General features: G+C 40.5%; 1 protein-coding gene and 1 long non-coding RNA gene across 2 annotated transcripts in view; one reads left to right on the top strand and one right to left on the bottom strand.

Annotated features, from left to right (window-relative positions):
• LOC138178063 (uncharacterized) overlaps window positions 1-17660 on the bottom strand; it is a 272249-nt gene that overhangs the window by 32980 nt on the left and 221609 nt on the right. The gene's annotated exons all lie outside the window — the stretch shown is intronic.
• On the top strand, window positions 6102-8704 carry LOC138177983 (cilia-and flagella-associated protein 96). Its single transcript, XM_069109378.1, has 4 exons — window positions 6102-6171; window positions 6241-6431; window positions 7025-7298; window positions 8319-8704. Exons 1-4 carry the CDS (start codon window positions 6102-6104, stop codon window positions 8702-8704), a joined length of 921 nt encoding a protein of 306 aa, XP_068965479.1.

The following is a 17660-nucleotide window of genomic DNA, read 5'->3' as shown; positions in this document are numbered from 1 at the left end:
CACAGAAAATGATTTTCAGCCCTCGCCTCCGCTTGACGATTCCACTGCGCCCGAGCAAACTAATTGCCTCCTAATCGCGTTCGTGCAAGTCCAGGCACCTAATAATTCTTTTTTCACAAAGTCGCCCAAATGATTTCACGACGCTTTTATGAAAAAGTCGACGAGATACGAGGTATATTTAAAAATATGGAACCCGGGTAGAAAATCATATTTTTTACTAAATATTATAACAAGTACTGTACTTGGGGCATTCTACGTATTTTTACATCTTTCAACTTCCTATAAATGCAGAAAAATCCGCAGTCAAGGTGTAACCTACATTTGACGCATTTATCTCGCGATTTTCGCTGTAATCCTCGCAGCTGGGATGCCGATCGTTGCTCGGATGCTGTATGATCGGGATTATTCGAATATTCGTTTTATTTTCTGATGCCAAGGCAATTAATTCTTTATTATTACTTTCTGATACTAGCTAATAATAGCAAGCAGACGATGTATATCCATTTACCCTGAGGAAGTGACACGTATAACAGTAAATAGCAAAGTCAATTTAAAAAATAACGTTTGTAATGTTTCTTTCCTCTACTTATGGACACATACTTTACATTTTCTGCCGAATATATTTTCTCAAACTTCTAATTACCGTCTTTGAACCATCGTATCAATGTACAAAACACACTCGTCCGCTTCGGACATCCCGACATCAATCGGAAACCGACTCTTCCGAGTTCGTACGAAGTACTATAGTTGCCTGGAACTCGTTCCGTGTTCCAAGGTGGAGCAAGTTGGACCGCAGCAACGCGGCAATATTCCTTGACCGGAGCGTCACCTGTCAGACCTTATCCCTCTGAGAACCACCTTAAAAGAAACGACAGAGTGGCCGCGATCCTTTCCATTTGCAAATTAAACGACCACGTCCTTGATTTCAATCCGTGAAACCCAATCTCAGCTTCCCTATTGTATCCGGGACTTAAGCCCGGCAACTAGGCGTTTAATCTTAATCGATCTCTCGAAAGGCAGATATATATCCGTGTCCTTTTCTCCTTTTCCTCCCTCTCCGGTAACTCGGCTTCCTTTCAGGAGAGACCGTCTCCATTCCGCTTCCTTTTTCCGACACCTTCTTTTCCGATCTCACCCGACTCTCCTCTCATCTTCCGCCATCCACCGATTTCCAACTCGAGAGTCGCTCTCTCTCTCTTTCTCTCTCTTTCTTTCTCTCTCTATCTCGCTTTCTCTCCCACACTCTGTTCGTCTTCCGTTGGTCTCCTTAAAGCTGGGCGTCGTTCCCTTTTGCCTCGTCTTATCTTAATGGTTCGCCCCGGCAATCGAAAGTTTAGTTATTATCGCAGCCGTTGTCGCTCCGGTTCCGCGAGCCGACTGCAGCCGGATCCCATGAAAATATGGCGGCAGATAGGGTGCAGGAAATTGCCGGTACGACGCGTACCCGATTCCGCGGTCGAGCGACCGATCCTCCGAGAGATTCGCTCCGGGAACGATCTGCAGCTACGTTGAAAAGGAAAGTTGTATTGTCGCCTCTCGGGATAATGGAGTTCCCCGCTTCCGCGAACTTTATCGCGAACCTACGGCCACGGCATCGTGATGCGCTTTATAGTTAACGACGTTTCAAAGGATTTCGTTTCGTTTCGGTTCGATTCGGCTGGGTTCTGCGGTTTCGCCATGTTCCAATTTTGAAGAATATTTCATCACAATTTGACTATTAATACCAGGAGTTAATACCACCGGTCGATACGAATAGACGAACGTGAACTCTAGAATAATCATTGTAGCGAGTCATACAGTAGAATAGCGAGCGTAAAGTTGAACAGTAGCATCGAGCGAGCGGTGATAACGACCGGCGTACGCTATCTCTGTACTTGTATTTAAAGTGATTTTAATATGCACCGACTGTTACAATTTTGTCATCCGTCTCTTTAATAAACCAACACTTCTAACAAATACGACGAAGTTTGTATTATAACACTAGAGATCAGTAGACTGCGAATGTTTACGTAAATTTATATTTTCATGATCGCAGCTAATTGCAGTGAGATTTTCTATTGAATATTTGATTAACGATTCGACGAAATCTCGAACGTTGCGAATGTTTGCGCGATCGATGAAATTGTCGTTTCGGAGAAAGTCAGGGAAATATGCAAGGTATTTCTTTGAAAATATGCTAATTTGAAAAACTACTTTCTTTTCGTCTACAACACTACGCAAACATCCTAAATCGGAAAACTGCGTGTACGCGACACACGTACCGCTGTACGATCAACGAAACGTAGCAATAAAGTTGGACCATTCGCTCTACGTAACAGCAATTTACGAATGAACGCTTCGACTCCGCTTCAACAATTTGAAAGTGGATTGAGAAAAACTTAAGCGAGACGTTATACGCGGAAAGTTTACGTTTCTACGGATTCATAACGCAACCTCGGCTGGCACTGCTTTAGAATATTCGTTAACGAATAATTCGTCTGCGAAACTTAACGTAACAACCGTGCGCGTGTTTTGGCTCGGTTGTAAATTCCGTGCGCGGAATTTTACTCAGTGTGCTCCATTTCGCGCTTAATGCGCTAATTTTCGCTACATCCGAATGCACGTCCGTATGTTTCAGGCTCGCGTGTAAACACACGTCCGCTTTATCCGGCATAGCTTCGCCATTACATCTGTTTGCCTGCAACTTAGCGCAGTAACCTTAGTTACGTCTGAGAGCGTGTACACGTGCGCGAGAACGCGGCCAGACCGAGTGGACTGTAAATCGTCGGGGAACATGGGACGAGACAGCGTCTTTTTGCCGAATGTCTGTGTACAGTCTGCTACCGACTACCGCCAGCGAATTTGCGATAGCGCGATAGTCAAACACGAAGTAAAGCTACATTTAAATTGCTATTTAGGTCACAGGAGAAAAATATGGTAAATATAATCAATCCGAATTTTGCAGACAATGTTTATCCTTTGAATATATCAGGTTGTCCGAAAAGTTTCTTTCGTTTTATGAGGAAATAATAGACGCACAACGTTTTTGGTTTTATAGTATTTTGTCGAATTACGTACGATCCATTTCGTTCTGTCGAGATAAACACCGCGACGTTTCACAAACTTGGTTTCACGTTCGCACTGTTGTAAAAAACTGTTAGAATTTAATCTTGGAATTAAGATTAATAATCTGTGGAAGACACGATGTTTGTGTTGAAATAATATAATGTGATATTTATTAAACAATTATTACAGTAAATGTAAGTAAGTGTTGTGGAATGTAGACAGTTGGCTAGTTATTCACAGACTGACTGACTTAGTGACCCATGGTCCTTGAGAAGGTTTCGAACCCCACTCTCTAATGAGTGTAACCTGTGTGGATGTCTGTGTAGCGTCACATGTGCCATAGAACCTTCTAGTAGCTTCTCGACGTGCCCATAGAGAATGTTCCATCCATATCCTTACGCTTCTTCCGCCGAATTCTCGAAAGAGCATGCAAGTGCTAGGCAGCGCGGTACATCTCACGAACGCACGCTAGTGGGGATATCGCTGGACAACGAAGGGAAGAATCCGTACGATCAATCACCTCACCTGTATGCGATTAATATCGTTGTATTCCAACAAAAACACGCTTGCGAAAGAAAGACACTTTGCGGACAACCTAATGGAAAGTTTTATAGAAGAGCTAATTTTAAGATTAAACAACCGAATGGAAATTGTCGTTGTTATTTGTAGGTCGAAAAAATGTAATCTTTCCGTTTCACGATGTCCAACTTCAATTTAATGGGAATTTTTCTAAAAGTGAATATCCGCGAACGTAAACTTCGATTTTGAAGTTGAAAGTTAACGTTGTCGATAATGGTAGAAGATTTACGGTAACAAAACTTATTCCACCGATTCAGCTTGTTCTTGGTGGAAGGATTATTCCATTTCCATGAACGAAAACTCTTGTCCTGAATAATTATGCGAATCGTAGGTTGGAAAGTACACTCTGTCTGGTCTATGTATATAAATCATGCGCAAGCAGATAAACGGTGCTCACAAACAACGCGGTAATGAAATGTTTCCACCATTACCATTGCGAATGGTAACATCTCGTCTGGTAACATCAACTCATTAAGAACAACTCATTACCGTGAAGAGACCGGTTAGGAACGTTTCATCAGTGGCGAAAACGTTTTCTTGCCTATTCAGTTATTCGAAGCCGAGGAATCTCAAGAACGACGAATGTCTGTCACGAAGTAGCATCGATTCCGTGACTGCTTGTAAACCAGAGCGAAGATTTTCCAAGGATTGCGAGGATTTGCAATTACATCGGTGTTCGTCGAAAGGATTTTCATTCACGCGAAATGTGTCGAACGTCAGCAAGCGAGAATCGAGTCGATACGAGCCAAGTTTTATCCCAGATTCGAAAGTTTTTCCGTTTCACAGACTTAATAAATCATACTTTATCGATGGAAGATGGCTTGGAAAAATTTGTTTGCGATTTTTATCGCTTAGGGTGTTAGTAGCACGCGTTCGAATAATTTGTCGAGCCATTGTACACGATCTACAGGGTGGTTGGTAACTGGTGGTACACGCGGAAAGGGGGTGATTCTACGCGAAAAAATAAGCCGAAAATATAGAACAAACATTTTCTTTTTTAAATGTTAAAATTTAATCTCGGAATTAAGATTAATAATCTGTGGAAGACACAATGTTTGTGTTTGAAACAATATTATGTGATATTTATTAAACAATTATTACAGGAATTATAAGTGTGTTGTGGAATGTAGATTGTGGGCTAGTTATTCTCAAAGTGACTGGCTTAGTGACCCATGGCCCTTGAAAAGGTTTCGAACCCCACTCTCTATGCAGTAATGAGTGTAACCTGTGTGGATGTCTGTGCGGCGTCACATGTGCCACAGAACCTTCTAGTAACTTCTCGACGTGCCCAATGTTCCATCCATATCCTTACGCATCTCCCGCCGAATTCTCGAAACAGCATGCACGCGCTAGCCGGTGCGGTACATCTCACGAACGCACGCTAGTGGGGATATCGCTGGGCAACGAAGGGAAGAATCCGTTCGATCAATCATCTCATCTGTATGCGATTAATGTCGTTGTATTCCAACATAAAAAAAATTTTCCATCGAGACAACGATCTACAGTGAGATCCGTTATAACGTACCGCACGCGTACCGAACAAGAATTCAAAGTCGATTTTCTCGAAAACAAAGCCTCGAAGGAAAAATTTTTATTCTATATTTTCGACTTCTTTTTTCGCGTAGAATCACCCCCTTTCCGCTTGTACCACCAGTTACCAACCACCCTGTATATTGGATTCAATATTTTTTCGTTATCGTGACAAATTTGTTATACTTTGATTATTGATGCTACAAAGTAGACAAACAAGTGTCGATAATATCTTTGATCGCGTCTCTGACCGTGTTTGCGTTCTTTGTACGTAGGAAACGAATTGAAATATTATGCTTATTTCACTTACAACACATTGCTATTCGTCTTAGCTCTTACCTTTCAATTTTATGTACTTGCTATGTATATCGTCAGTAGTTCTATTGGTTTGATTTAAAGGTATAGTCATTGTTTTATAGAACGATCTCTTGTTTCATTTCTTTTTTGTATTGATCGATATGTCGGTAAAGAGGATAACAGTTTTAAACAAGCTGAACTTTGAATCCTTCTAGGGCCAATAGCTCCATAAATCTAGTATTTCGCGATGAATAAAATATTGACTGCGAGAAAAAGTGCCGAATGTATCAAGCACAGTTACCGAAAAACGTGTTTTGCTTCAATTTTCCGAAAAATCGACGAAACAACGTCCGAAGGACCCTAAAGATTTTAAGATTACGTTGAAAGATTTCTTTTTCAAAATATTTGAAGAACAACTCGTAAGTGGCTAAGCGAAATATGATTTAAAAACGATGCTGGTAAAAAAGACATTTTCTTCAAAAACTCTCCCATAGAAATATCTTCCGATGTTGAAAATTGAATTATCAACGAATTTGTTGTTTGTTCGGACAATTGACGCTCAGGATCATACGCAGATCAGATAAAATTTCAGGTTATTCGTATTTCAGATACGAAATAAAATAAGTTAAAGTATCAAATCGGATACAACAATGGAGAAAAGGAGATACATATTGGAACCTTTGGGCAAACGATTTGGAAAAACGGATCTCGATAGAATAGGTAAAGTATACTTCGTCGATGGATGAGAACTTCCTTTACTCGCTGATACTTCTGTTTTATTTTCCGAAGGGTATTTCCACGATCCATCCCCGGCACCCTTCGACAAGCACCAGGGAATTCCTGTGAAATTTCGCGAAGGTATTGAAAAAGGACCTCAAATGCTGGCGGGGCCACCGACTGATCTATTTGAGGAGAAATTCGTGCGAATTTTTGATGGAGAGGCATTGCACGAGCCGTGGCGCATCGAAGCGAAAGAACAGGTAATCGCACGATGTAATTGGGTCGAATTCATTCATCGCTGGCAGCGTTGTCTTTCTCCGCGTGTTTGGCATCTGTAGTCACATTTTGAAATTGAAAAATCGAAAATTTCTTACGCAATTCTCCGAATCGTAAATCGAGATTTGAAACTATTAGGTTGTCGGAAGTGTCTTTCTTTTACAGACACGTCTTTTACAACGACTCATCTTTATACAAACAGGACATCTAATCTGTCGAATATCGTGATCTTTATTTTGATAGAACAAAATGGATCATAGGTAATTCGATAAAATAATACAAAACGGAAAATGTTGTGCATCCATTATTTTCTTATAAAACGAAAGAAACTTTTCGGACGACCCAATATATTAAAATCATTGAGAAATATTACAAAGTGCAACGAGATATCGTTTAAATTCGAAATTGAAGAATCTCAAATCACAAAGTTAATTTTCTATCGGTTGGAATTTAAAGTTGTACTAAAACTTAAGAGATATTAAGACACGCGTTAAATATGGAAGTTTGAGGAGTCTTACTTTTGCAGTTCTAGCGACAATGCTAAAGAAGCCAACTTGATACATCCACCGTTTCGCAGTTGGAACGTGATAAGGCAAAAATCGGGGGAATTCTATTGCCACCCTCTCCTACCAAGAAACATTCCACGCCTGGCGATTATCATGGATGTTTCGAGAAAGTAACTTACTTCAGAACTGTGTCAGAAGAACGTAAAAAGGGAGGACGGAGACCCGAACTGCCGAACGTGAAGATTAAACCCAATCCTCTCGGTGGTCCAGGATACGCCAACATTTGTTTGAATCCCTTTCCATCGTATTCCTACGATCCTTACGACCCGCCGCAAGAACGCGTAGGTAATGGATTTTATTTTGTAATAGACTATTTCGAAAATTCATGCACACTGTAACGAAACATCTGCGTCATGATTGTACTGGTACAGTTTGACACAAATGTGAAAAAAATATGGTTGTATTTTATTACCACATTGCGAATTTTATGGATGTTTTATAAGACACTTGGAAGTTGCAAAATGCATAAAACGAACTCGATTCGCAGAAACATATGAAATACCCAAAGTGTAACATGGGTTATGACGTTTAGTGGGTAAAACAAACTTCCATCTAGGTTTCATTATTTAAATTGGATTCATAAAATTACGAATTTGCATAAATATCCACACTCTACTTATTACGGTGCAAATGAAATTTCAAAATTTCGTACAACAGATACTTTCAAGCAAGCGTTCAAATACGTTGGTGAACGAGCATATGCTACAGCGTCAGGTATCTTCTAATTTTTGTATTTGCCACGTCGGTCTCGCTTCTTATTTCTTATTTTTTGTTCGTTACTCGTCCCTGGCAGCGGTAGACAAGACAGACAATATTATCGAGGTAATATACAGAAAGCTTCTAACGCGGAAGAAGATTGGAGACCCACGTTCACCCTCGTTTTCGCTTTTTTTTCTCTTTTTGGTAACATTTTGTTTCCCAAGCCGGTGCAACTAATTACATTTTTGTCGTAAGAGAGGAAAGAAAATGAAACCTAGCTACGCTTAGACGGCTACTTTCTTTCTCCTCGCTCTTTTACCGTGCTCTATGCGAGCTTTCAAACTTCTGTCGAGACTAATTTAAAAGGAAAAGAAAGAGGTCTTCAAACACGCAGAATTAACTAAACCGGTGATTTTCGCTCGCTTAATTATTATTAGCCTGGTAGGTTAATTATGTACCGGCCGCTCTGTGGCGTGTCACGCTGAATAAAGATGCTTTCTAAAAATACTACATCGTGTTCGACGCGCGTTCAAAAAGAAAAAAATGATTCATTACTTTGTATTAATTAATTTTCCTTCCTACACTAATTACTTTTAAACGCAACAGTGCAACCGGGACGATTTCTGAATGCCAGTGCACCACTGGATCATTTTCCGCCGAATCCTTACCAGGACAAAGATTTTGGACCTACTTACGTACGACCGGTTGATCACGCGCCTAAAATAATAGGCCCCGGTATTCTTTACGTTCCATTCCCAAAGAAACCCGGTGGAAATCACTCTGGTTGCTTCCACAAATTCCCATCGTATTCTAGCGAGCCATACGACAAAGCTATCAAGGAAACGCGTAAACCTGTTAGTATGTTTGTCAGTGGCGGGCCATCGCGGCGAACCAAGTATACTGCTAGCATAATTGATCAAGTTACCAGAACGTCTTGTAACGCGACGAATTATATGGATTATAAGCCACGAGTTTATCCCTTGAACAAATAAAAATTCTCACTTCGTCATTTATTATTTTCAAGGGATTTCATTGGGAAACGATATTTTATAACGCTATTGCATACTTTTCTATAATTTGTATACTTTTTAATAAAACAGTGGTATGAATTATCCAGTAGGCGGTGTATCGAATTTTAAAAATCGCTTTTCTGCTACGACTTGTCATATTTTGTCCTCTTCGATTCATTCAACTGTACTTTCATTCACAGCTCACTTCCTCCACCCTCTCCTTTTAAACCATTGAAACGCTAAAGAAAAAGTCCTTAAGACGAACGATTATTACCTACGCTACGTTCTTCCTCTAATACACACATTTACATCCTTAATAGACCAACGAGAGCAATTATATTGTTCGCCACTTCACTCGACTGCTCGCAACACTCGCGTGCCTTTCAGCTGAAGCAGCAGTGCAAAGGGAACAATTACTGCGAGACCACTAAGAACACGTGTAACACGGTTACTCCCGGTTCTGTCCTCCTTTCTTTTCTTTCTCTCTCTCTCTCTCTCTCTCTCTCTTTCGCTCCCTGTCTTCGTTAGTATACGCGTTTAACAGCTTACACGCATGCAAATGGCGGGACAGTTGAAAACGGTGGACACGTGGTAAATACGAAGACGGGGCTACGTGTCTACGTACAGGAGACGGCCCTTCCAAAGCGAATCACTCCACCACGTCTGAACTTACTAATGAAATTCTAACGAACTTGCCATGCCGCGGAGTCCACTTGCGGCAGTCTCAATTAAACGTTCTTGGCAAACATCGCGTACCAGCACGACAGCCTCGTTGCGTCACTTAAACGCTCGCTAACACGTTGCTAAGATCATGTGTTTCACCGTCTGCGATTAAGTCTATGGCTAAACTAACGCTTCCATCAACTGTTATTATTCCCGCGAATGAAACGATCCGATGGCTAAAATATTCGTAACGAATTACCCTTTTGCTTCTAAGTGTCGAGCATATTACAATTTCGAAGGGAATGCTGGCTTTTCCAGGGAAATATCAGGTCTGTAAATATGAAACCGGAATTTGCCTATAGATGGCCCTAGCTGATAATGTAGTTATCACTAAACTGCGTCATTGATGCCAAAAGTCTTTATTGACATCTCACAAACATTTTCGACTCGGAACAATACATGTTTCATACGACAGCATAGTTTGTAATAGCGTTGAACATGTCAAATTTTGTGCCTGGAAACTACGATTTGCGGACAGCATTGATTTTCCGTTACCATTTGAAGAAAACTGCTGCAGAATCGCATCGAATGCTTGTCGCAGCTTACGGTGAGCATGATCTTGGTAAATCAGAGTGCTTCGAGTGGTTTAAAAAATTCAGAAGTGGCAATTTTGACGCGAGGAACGAAGAACGTGGAAGACCACCGAAAAAGACCACCGAGCTGTTAAAACCTGGCGAAACCGTTAATACCGAGCGCTACCGACGACAAATGATCGATTTGAATCGAGCTTTGCGTGAAAAACGACCAGAATATCAAAAAAGGCAACACAAAGTAATTTTGCTTCGTGATAATGCACCATCGCATACAGCAAAACCGGTCAAGGAAACGATCGAAGCGTTCAGTTGGGAAATACTTTCGCACGCGGCTTACTCGCCAGACTTGGCTCCGTCCGATTACTATTTATTTGCATCGATGGGACACGCACTTTCTGACCAGCACTTCGCTTCTTACGAAAATGTACGAAAATGGCTCGATGACGGTTTGCCTCGAAAGAGCGACAGTTTTTTTGGCGTGGCATCCACCAATTGCCAGACAGGTGGGAAAAATGTATAGCTAGCGATGGACAATACTTCGAATAAAATATTTTTAATCATTTTCATACAATAAACGTGTATTTTCTATACAAAAATTCCGGTTTCATATTTACATACCTGGTAAATATGGTAACTTAAATGGATCTTAGAGTAAGGACAAGTAATGATGTTTTATTTGGAGTTAAGTTTAGTTTAACGAGCAATACTCAATACAAAAAACTGATTACAATATCGTCGTACGTCTTATTATCATACTCGGCTCTCAACTTCCCTATTCATACTCTCCGGCTTCTCCACTCACATTCTGCGGCTTCTCCACTGACTCTTTCTGACTTCTCAACAGACACATTGCCGCTTCTCAACTCACATTCTGGTCGTTCTAGCATCCGTTTGTCTTTTCTTAGGTCACGTAGGCCTTTTCTACAAAACTATACAATTGAAAGACCGACGACACATCGACGGACCCGACGGCGCCTCGGCTCTCGCGACCTTGTTCATGGTTAACTTGATGTTTCTTAGACCCTTTTCCACGATACTACATAAACATTTTATATTGTAACTTTATTCTTTTGCAGTATCGAAGTTTAGTTAATTTTATTTTCAAATGACAGTTGAATTTATTATAATGTTGTCTCTCAGGAAAGTACGAGAAATAGGCATAACGGATAATTGACGGAAAATTAAGCGACGAACGACGAAATCCCGCGAAGCATCGATGATACGACGAGACGACGAGTCCACGACGCTAGCGAAACAAGAGCGAAACAAATTTCCGTTGATCCTTCCAACCACGTACGCGAAATCGCATTATGAATACCGATGGACCCGTGTTTTCCAACATTTGTTCCTCTTGGTTCTCCTCTATTTTTGTCTTTATTTCGACGAGAAGATAGAAAAAGATACGTAAAGCATTTCGCCTTCGTTGTATCGGGAGATTAATTCCGCTACAGACACGAGAAGATACGAGCAACGTAATCTGAAACTTTTGTTTCATTAGCAAATTTTGGACTACGTGTGAGGAAATTGTAATGACGGGAACAGCTGCCAATAAATAATTGTCAATAAGTGTACAGCATTCGACGTGTTGTTATGGAAGAACATGCAATGCGGCGTATTTTAAGTAATAAAAGTTAACACAACTATACATATTGTAGTATCGTGGACAAATGGCCTAAGAAATATCGGGTGAAACATAAACAATGTCGCGAGAAGGCCTAAGTGCTGACAGGCTTATCAACGTGTCGGTCAAATAATTACGCGGAAAAAAGGTGTACCTGGCCATGGCCACGGACGGTTGCGCAACACGTACGTGGTGGGACTATGAGAAAAGACAAAGGAATGGTTAACACGTTGACTGCCACGACACCCGTATCCTGGTGACGGCAAAATTTCCGGTAATCACCCGTATTCGAGTGGCGTTTATTTGACTACTTGCGAAGGATCGCCGTAGGTATTTGAAAAGATATTCCATAGGAAATAATAAAACTATTGAATTGTTATAAAAGTAATGCGAAAATGGTTTATTAAAAAAATGATTTACTCGTATTACTAAAATATCGATGGGAGTACCTAGCAGAGAACGCTTGGTACTGCGGCACGTGTGGTTTGACGAAGATTTCAGTGAAAATACGTGTGGTAGTCAACGTGTTAAGGGAGTAAGACGAATTAACAGTCAGTCGTGAGTTGAGGAGTCGGAGAATGTGATCAGCGTTGTGATAGTGTGGAAGGAGAGCGTTGGAATCGTGGTGACGAGAGTTGTAAATTAACTATTTAATTATCTTAGTTATAGCACATTACTGTATTTAGTTTGCGTTAAATAACCATCGTTTCCTGTTTAATCCATTTTAAATAAATAATAATAAAACGCTACGATATTCAATCAGAATAAATCGATATAAATGTTTTTCTTTCCTTCGCGAATGAATATCTTTCGGTTGAGTATAACGAAATAAATCGACCCTAGTCAGTGATCTATAGTTAAACGAATTATTTCTCTCCGCGATTAATTCAGTACACACTTTAGGTTGACGTGGAATATAATGGAATCCGACAGAGCCGAAGCAATCGAGCAATCACAGACTCTTAAAACGCGCGAAAGGAGGACGAAGAGCGAGAGAACAGAGGGTAGAGAATATTCTTGCATCGGGCTGCAATAAGCGTTTTCGCTCGGGCGGCAGCCTGAAAAATTTTCAAGTGGGCGTTTGCTGGCAGGCAAAAAATGGCGTCAGGTAGGTATGATTCCACGAGATTTATTCCGTGGCTGAAGTCGGCCATTTCTCCGTGCCGTGTCGTTGCGCCGGTATTAAACATTCCAAGCATTGCGATACCTTCCACCACTACTATCCTCCGTCTTCTCAACCTCGATACACACCCTACATGATGCGTATACAACATTCGACCAACACCACACACATCCACGCGATTATCTATGTACTTACACGTATTTATACGCGCGTGTACGTATAGGGCGTTAAAAATGGAGGGTGGTATTTATAACACGCGATTCTAGACACCGAGACGACGAGGAAAATCGAGGTATAAAAATGATCGAGAAGCTGATTTTTCAAGTTGTGAACGAGTCAATCGTATTAGGTTGTCGGAAAAGTGTCTTTCTTTTACGGACACGTCTTTTACAGCGACGCATCTTTATACAAACACGAAACCTAATCTGTCGAACGTTGTAATCTTTATTTTGATAGAACAAAATGGATCATAGGTAATTCGATAAAATAATATAAAACGGAAGATGTTGTGCGTTCATTGCTTCCTTATAAAACGAAAGAAACTTCTCGGACGACCTAATATTACGATAGAATTACAGTGGAAGTAGTACGAGTCGATGAATCAGCCGACAGACGCTTCTTTCTATTTCACTCACACCTCGTGCTTCTCATAACTCTAATGATTAGAACACTGACGAAAAGCGAGCTTAACGTCACAAGCGGAAATTGTTAAAGTCTATAACGATTATTGTTTGGTTTAAATTTTAATTTAAACAAAGGTCAGAGAATATAAAACGAATAAAGAATTCATACGAATATGTATCAACGTTACGATAAAAGTCTCGTACTCGCGTATTGTGATAACGTTGAATTTCTCCTCCAATTTTTACATCTACCACGGCTCGCGATCGTTACTTTTTAATCAATCCTGCCACGCGCGTTATTCAATTTTCCCTTGTAATTCCAAATTTCAATCGAGTCTTTAAGAAAATATCTCCGGGCTTCGCGTCCAATTCGTACGACGCTTTGCCAATCGGATCAAACGATAAAATGACTCTCCTGACTCGTACGAATACATTTTATACAAAGTTTTTCCTAGTTACCTCGCACGTCTAACCATCTAAACGAATTATCGCGTTTTATGATAAAAAGTGGCCTGATACTTACGAACGAGGTACATAAATATCGATCACTTATTTTTATACACCCTATATATGGAAGTACAAACGCAACGACTGTGGCTGCGCCTGAGTTTCTTCACGGGTTAGTAAGAGGAACGCGCCAAGAATAGGAGCATCGCGAGGCAAAAGCAAAGAGGATCGAAAAATATGCGAGTTCGACGAATCCAGTGAAATCTCTCGGAGTAGTCTTGCTCAGCCGGCAAAGCTCTATCCTAGTAAACCGAGGAGATGCTTTGCGGAAGCACAGCGGAAACGGCGCAGCATATGCCGCTCTCTAAACGTCGACATCTTTACGACGAGATTTCGGGTTTTACCCCGAGACTGTTAATGTTTGCTACATGTTTTGTTTGCTTATTCTTTTATTCTATTTCCTATGGTCTCAAATTGTAAAAAATGAAACGAAGATTTCAAAGCGTAGGTTAATCGACGATGAGATAAATACGCAGGAAATGACTGACATTGAAATACAGATACACATAACGTTAAACAAAATACTACGATACTTGACATAAGTTACCTATTGATACATATATGTAGCATCTTAAATAGTCTAGAGTAAGGACAAGAAAGGATGTTCTATTTGAAGTAAAGTTTAGTTTTATTTTAACAAGCAATACCCAATGCAAAGACTGACTACAATATCTTCGTACGTCTTATTCTCACATTCGGCTCACAACTTCTGTCTTCCCGGGTCAAAAATGCTGACCCTCGATCCTCGCACCCTTCTCCCACTCCTTTACTCATTTAGCTTTGACGTGACCAAGGCATACACTCTTACTTACCTGTCTGGACCTACGGAATCCAACTATGGGGAACAGCAAGTAATTCCAACATCGAAATACTTCAACGCTTCCAATCGAAAACGCTAAGATCCGTTATAAATGCACCCTGGTATGTCACCAACGAACTGATACATCGCGACCTCAAGATACCCACAGTCAAAGAGGAAATAGCAAAATATAGCGACAGATATAGCAAAAGAGTCAAGAAACATCGAAACCCCCTAATCACTGGATTACTTGATACGTCGGACCGGATCCGCAGGCTGAAGAGACACTACCCGTTAGACCTAAACGCTAGATTTAATTAGATATTTATATTAAGTAATATTCACTTATTTATAATACTTACTTATAAATTATACTTATCTATAATAAGTATTAACTTATTATAAATAATTAGCCATGTCACTGCGCCACGCCGGAAAAAATTACTGAAAATTCTCAATGCGAGAATTGATTGCAAATTTTAATAAATAAAAAAAGAGCTCTTACACACTCTCTCTCTCTCTCTTTCTCTCTTCCCCAGCACTCTTACGATTCTTAGTTTATACCTTAAATTTACAACTTATGTTTACTATCCCGAGAAAACTCGAACTTAAATATATGATAGACCAAGCGCATACCCCTTCTTTTGATATTACATATATGCGTGAGAAGTATAAGAAATTTCTTTATTTAAGTTTCTATAACTAAATTACACGCGAATGAAAGTTATCGAATTTATTTAAATCAAGAAAACGTTCTATACCGCTATGAAGGTAGCGGATCAGCGTCGTGTTAATAAAACTGAATAAAACTTGAGCGAAGGCAGAGAGTCGCCATCGAGACAGGTTCATTCGTCAGAAGAACGAGGCGAAGTAAATTTTTCGCGGGGCATACGATCGCAAAACAACGCTAAGGGGATCATCGTGATAAACGATATCCTTTTTAGCAAGGCTTCCCGATCAGGAATCCCGCGGGATCGTTCAGCAGAAAATTCCATTTCCCGTAAATTGTAAAGGCAGCTCGCCGCAGCGAGCAAACGTAGAAGACCGCCAGGGATATAATAATTCCACGCACGGCCATTTTTCCAGCTCAGCGAGGCCGAACTGCAAATTATTAAACATCCTCCTGCTCGCTTTCCCCTCACGGGGCCCGTCTACCGGTTATTATCGACTAACGATATTATTCATCGCTTCGAAGCGCGTACCGCCGGTCTTATAATTAAGGCCAACGAGATTAAAGTGACATTCTCCTCTCTGCTAAATTGTCTCGCTTCCACGTTCCGGCCGAACGATGAAAAATAAGGAAACGCACGAAAGCGAATATGGAACGAGGCCAGGAATAACCCTGCCCGTCTTAAAACGTGCTTCTCTTCATCGACCAGTTATTTTTGTCTCTCTTTTTTTTTCTTTTCTTTTTGGAAATCGAACGCTCGTGACCCCCTCTTTGAGCAGGGATTTACTTTCAGCTCCGCGGTCGCATTGTTCGTTCGTGGAAACGCTCGGAAGCTCTCAGAAAATGGCGGGCATGCTTGAATTTCACGTGATCGATCGTGTTCCGACATGGTTTATTGGAAACACGGCATTTCCAGAGTGCAATGCAAGGCAGATCATTTCTGGCATCCTTGCTACTTTCGCGATATCTTCGACTAATGTAATAAATAACAACGAAATTTGCCAGTCGTAACGGCACGTGCCACGATACGAACGAATTATCTTACGTGACCAAGTAATAGCTTTGGCTAATTGTTTGCAAACGAAAGAAACGAGATTCTAGTATAATCAACAAATTAATTAAGATCTTTGGGCAATGCGTAGTTTTGTTGTTGTAAAAATAAATTGGCGATACGTATATCGTATACGTGGAACAACGTAGAAACGCGTTGACATGTTTACGCTTGTTATTTTCTTGCAATAAATAAACTTACGGAGGTGAATAATTAAAAGTATCAAATGTATTCGTATAAAAAGCGAATGGTGGATGATATTTCAGTAAATAAGGTAAGAAAAACAATACGTACTGTACGTAATTGAAAGGTAAATGATAGAGATGGAGAAGAGTTGCAAAGGAGCGACAGAGTTGAGGAAATAATTAGACTAAGAAATGAGGAAGACAATCAACGCGTGGTATCCGTACGAGGATAAGACAATGGATAAAGAACTGCGAAGGTCCAGCAAATAAAAGGTGGAAGATAACGAGCGGGGGGAACAATCGAGAATATTCGTAATTTAATGGAAAGAAAGCCATTAAAGAAGAAAGAAAGCGCGGTACAAACAAAATGTGACGTAAAACAAGAAAGATCTTTATCGAAATATAACGAAAAGATTTCATTTCACGATTTAACATCGCGATGTAATGAATTCTTTTAAAGCGTTGTAAATAATCTTTGAAGAAAATAATCGCACACGGAGTTACGCGCGAGTGATAAAAGAGAGTTGAAGAGAAAAAAAATGAGGTCGAAGAAAACGTAGAAAGGGATCGAAAGAGAGAATAGAGATGGGAGGCTCGGAGAGTTTGAAACGAAAGAAGAGGGCACGTTTCAACAGGAAAGCTGCCGTAAAGCCAGCCGTTTCAACGAATGTTAGGAATATCAATCTCCACGGGCTAAAACCAACATACATATCGTAAGAATGGGTTGAATGAGGATCATCTGGGGCTCGCAAGAGTATCGAATATCCGTGAAATATCCTGCTTATTATCAGGTAAACTGAAAACGAGACGCGGTTCGTCGATTCATGTGGCGCGGCTCGCCTGTCGATTAGCTCAAAAAGCACTTACCGTGAAGTAATTCCTTCATAAATGTTAAACGTCTCTTTCCATTCGGCGATTTTACCCAAAGGACGATCAAGACAGCCTGAACTATAATAATCATAAAATAACGATGGTAGGAAGGTAAAAATTGCTGGAAAAAGGGCATGAGTGTATCTGGAAACCTGCCATAAGGCAAGATTTACAAACTTCTTTTTGTAACGCATAATAATCACCAATGAATGAATCACGAGAGAAGCGTACGA

The sequence above is a fragment of the Bombus flavifrons genome, chromosome 3, assembly GCF_040668555.2.
Source record: "Bombus flavifrons isolate JBK064 chromosome 3, iyBomFlav1_principal, whole genome shotgun sequence".
NCBI classification, from domain to species: domain Eukaryota; kingdom Metazoa; phylum Arthropoda; class Insecta; order Hymenoptera; family Apidae; genus Bombus; species Bombus flavifrons.
The sequence above is the reverse complement of the archived record's forward strand: the minus strand, read 5'-3'. Positions and strand labels throughout refer to the sequence as shown.

What these genes read in the sequence shown, in the direction of transcription:
- LOC138177983 (XM_069109378.1), top strand. Translation starts at nt 6,102, where the DNA reads ATGGAGAAAAGGAGATACATATTGGAACCTTTGGGCAAACGATTTGGA. An exon ending in GCATCGAAGCGAAAGAACAG is followed by an intron (nt 6,432 to 7,024) that starts GTAATCGCACGA and finishes ACCGTTTCGCAG; the next exon opens with TTGGAACGTGATAAGGCAAA. An exon ending in CCCGCCGCAAGAACGCGTAG is followed by an intron (nt 7,299 to 8,318) that starts GTAATGGATTTT and finishes TAAACGCAACAG; the next exon opens with TGCAACCGGGACGATTTCTG.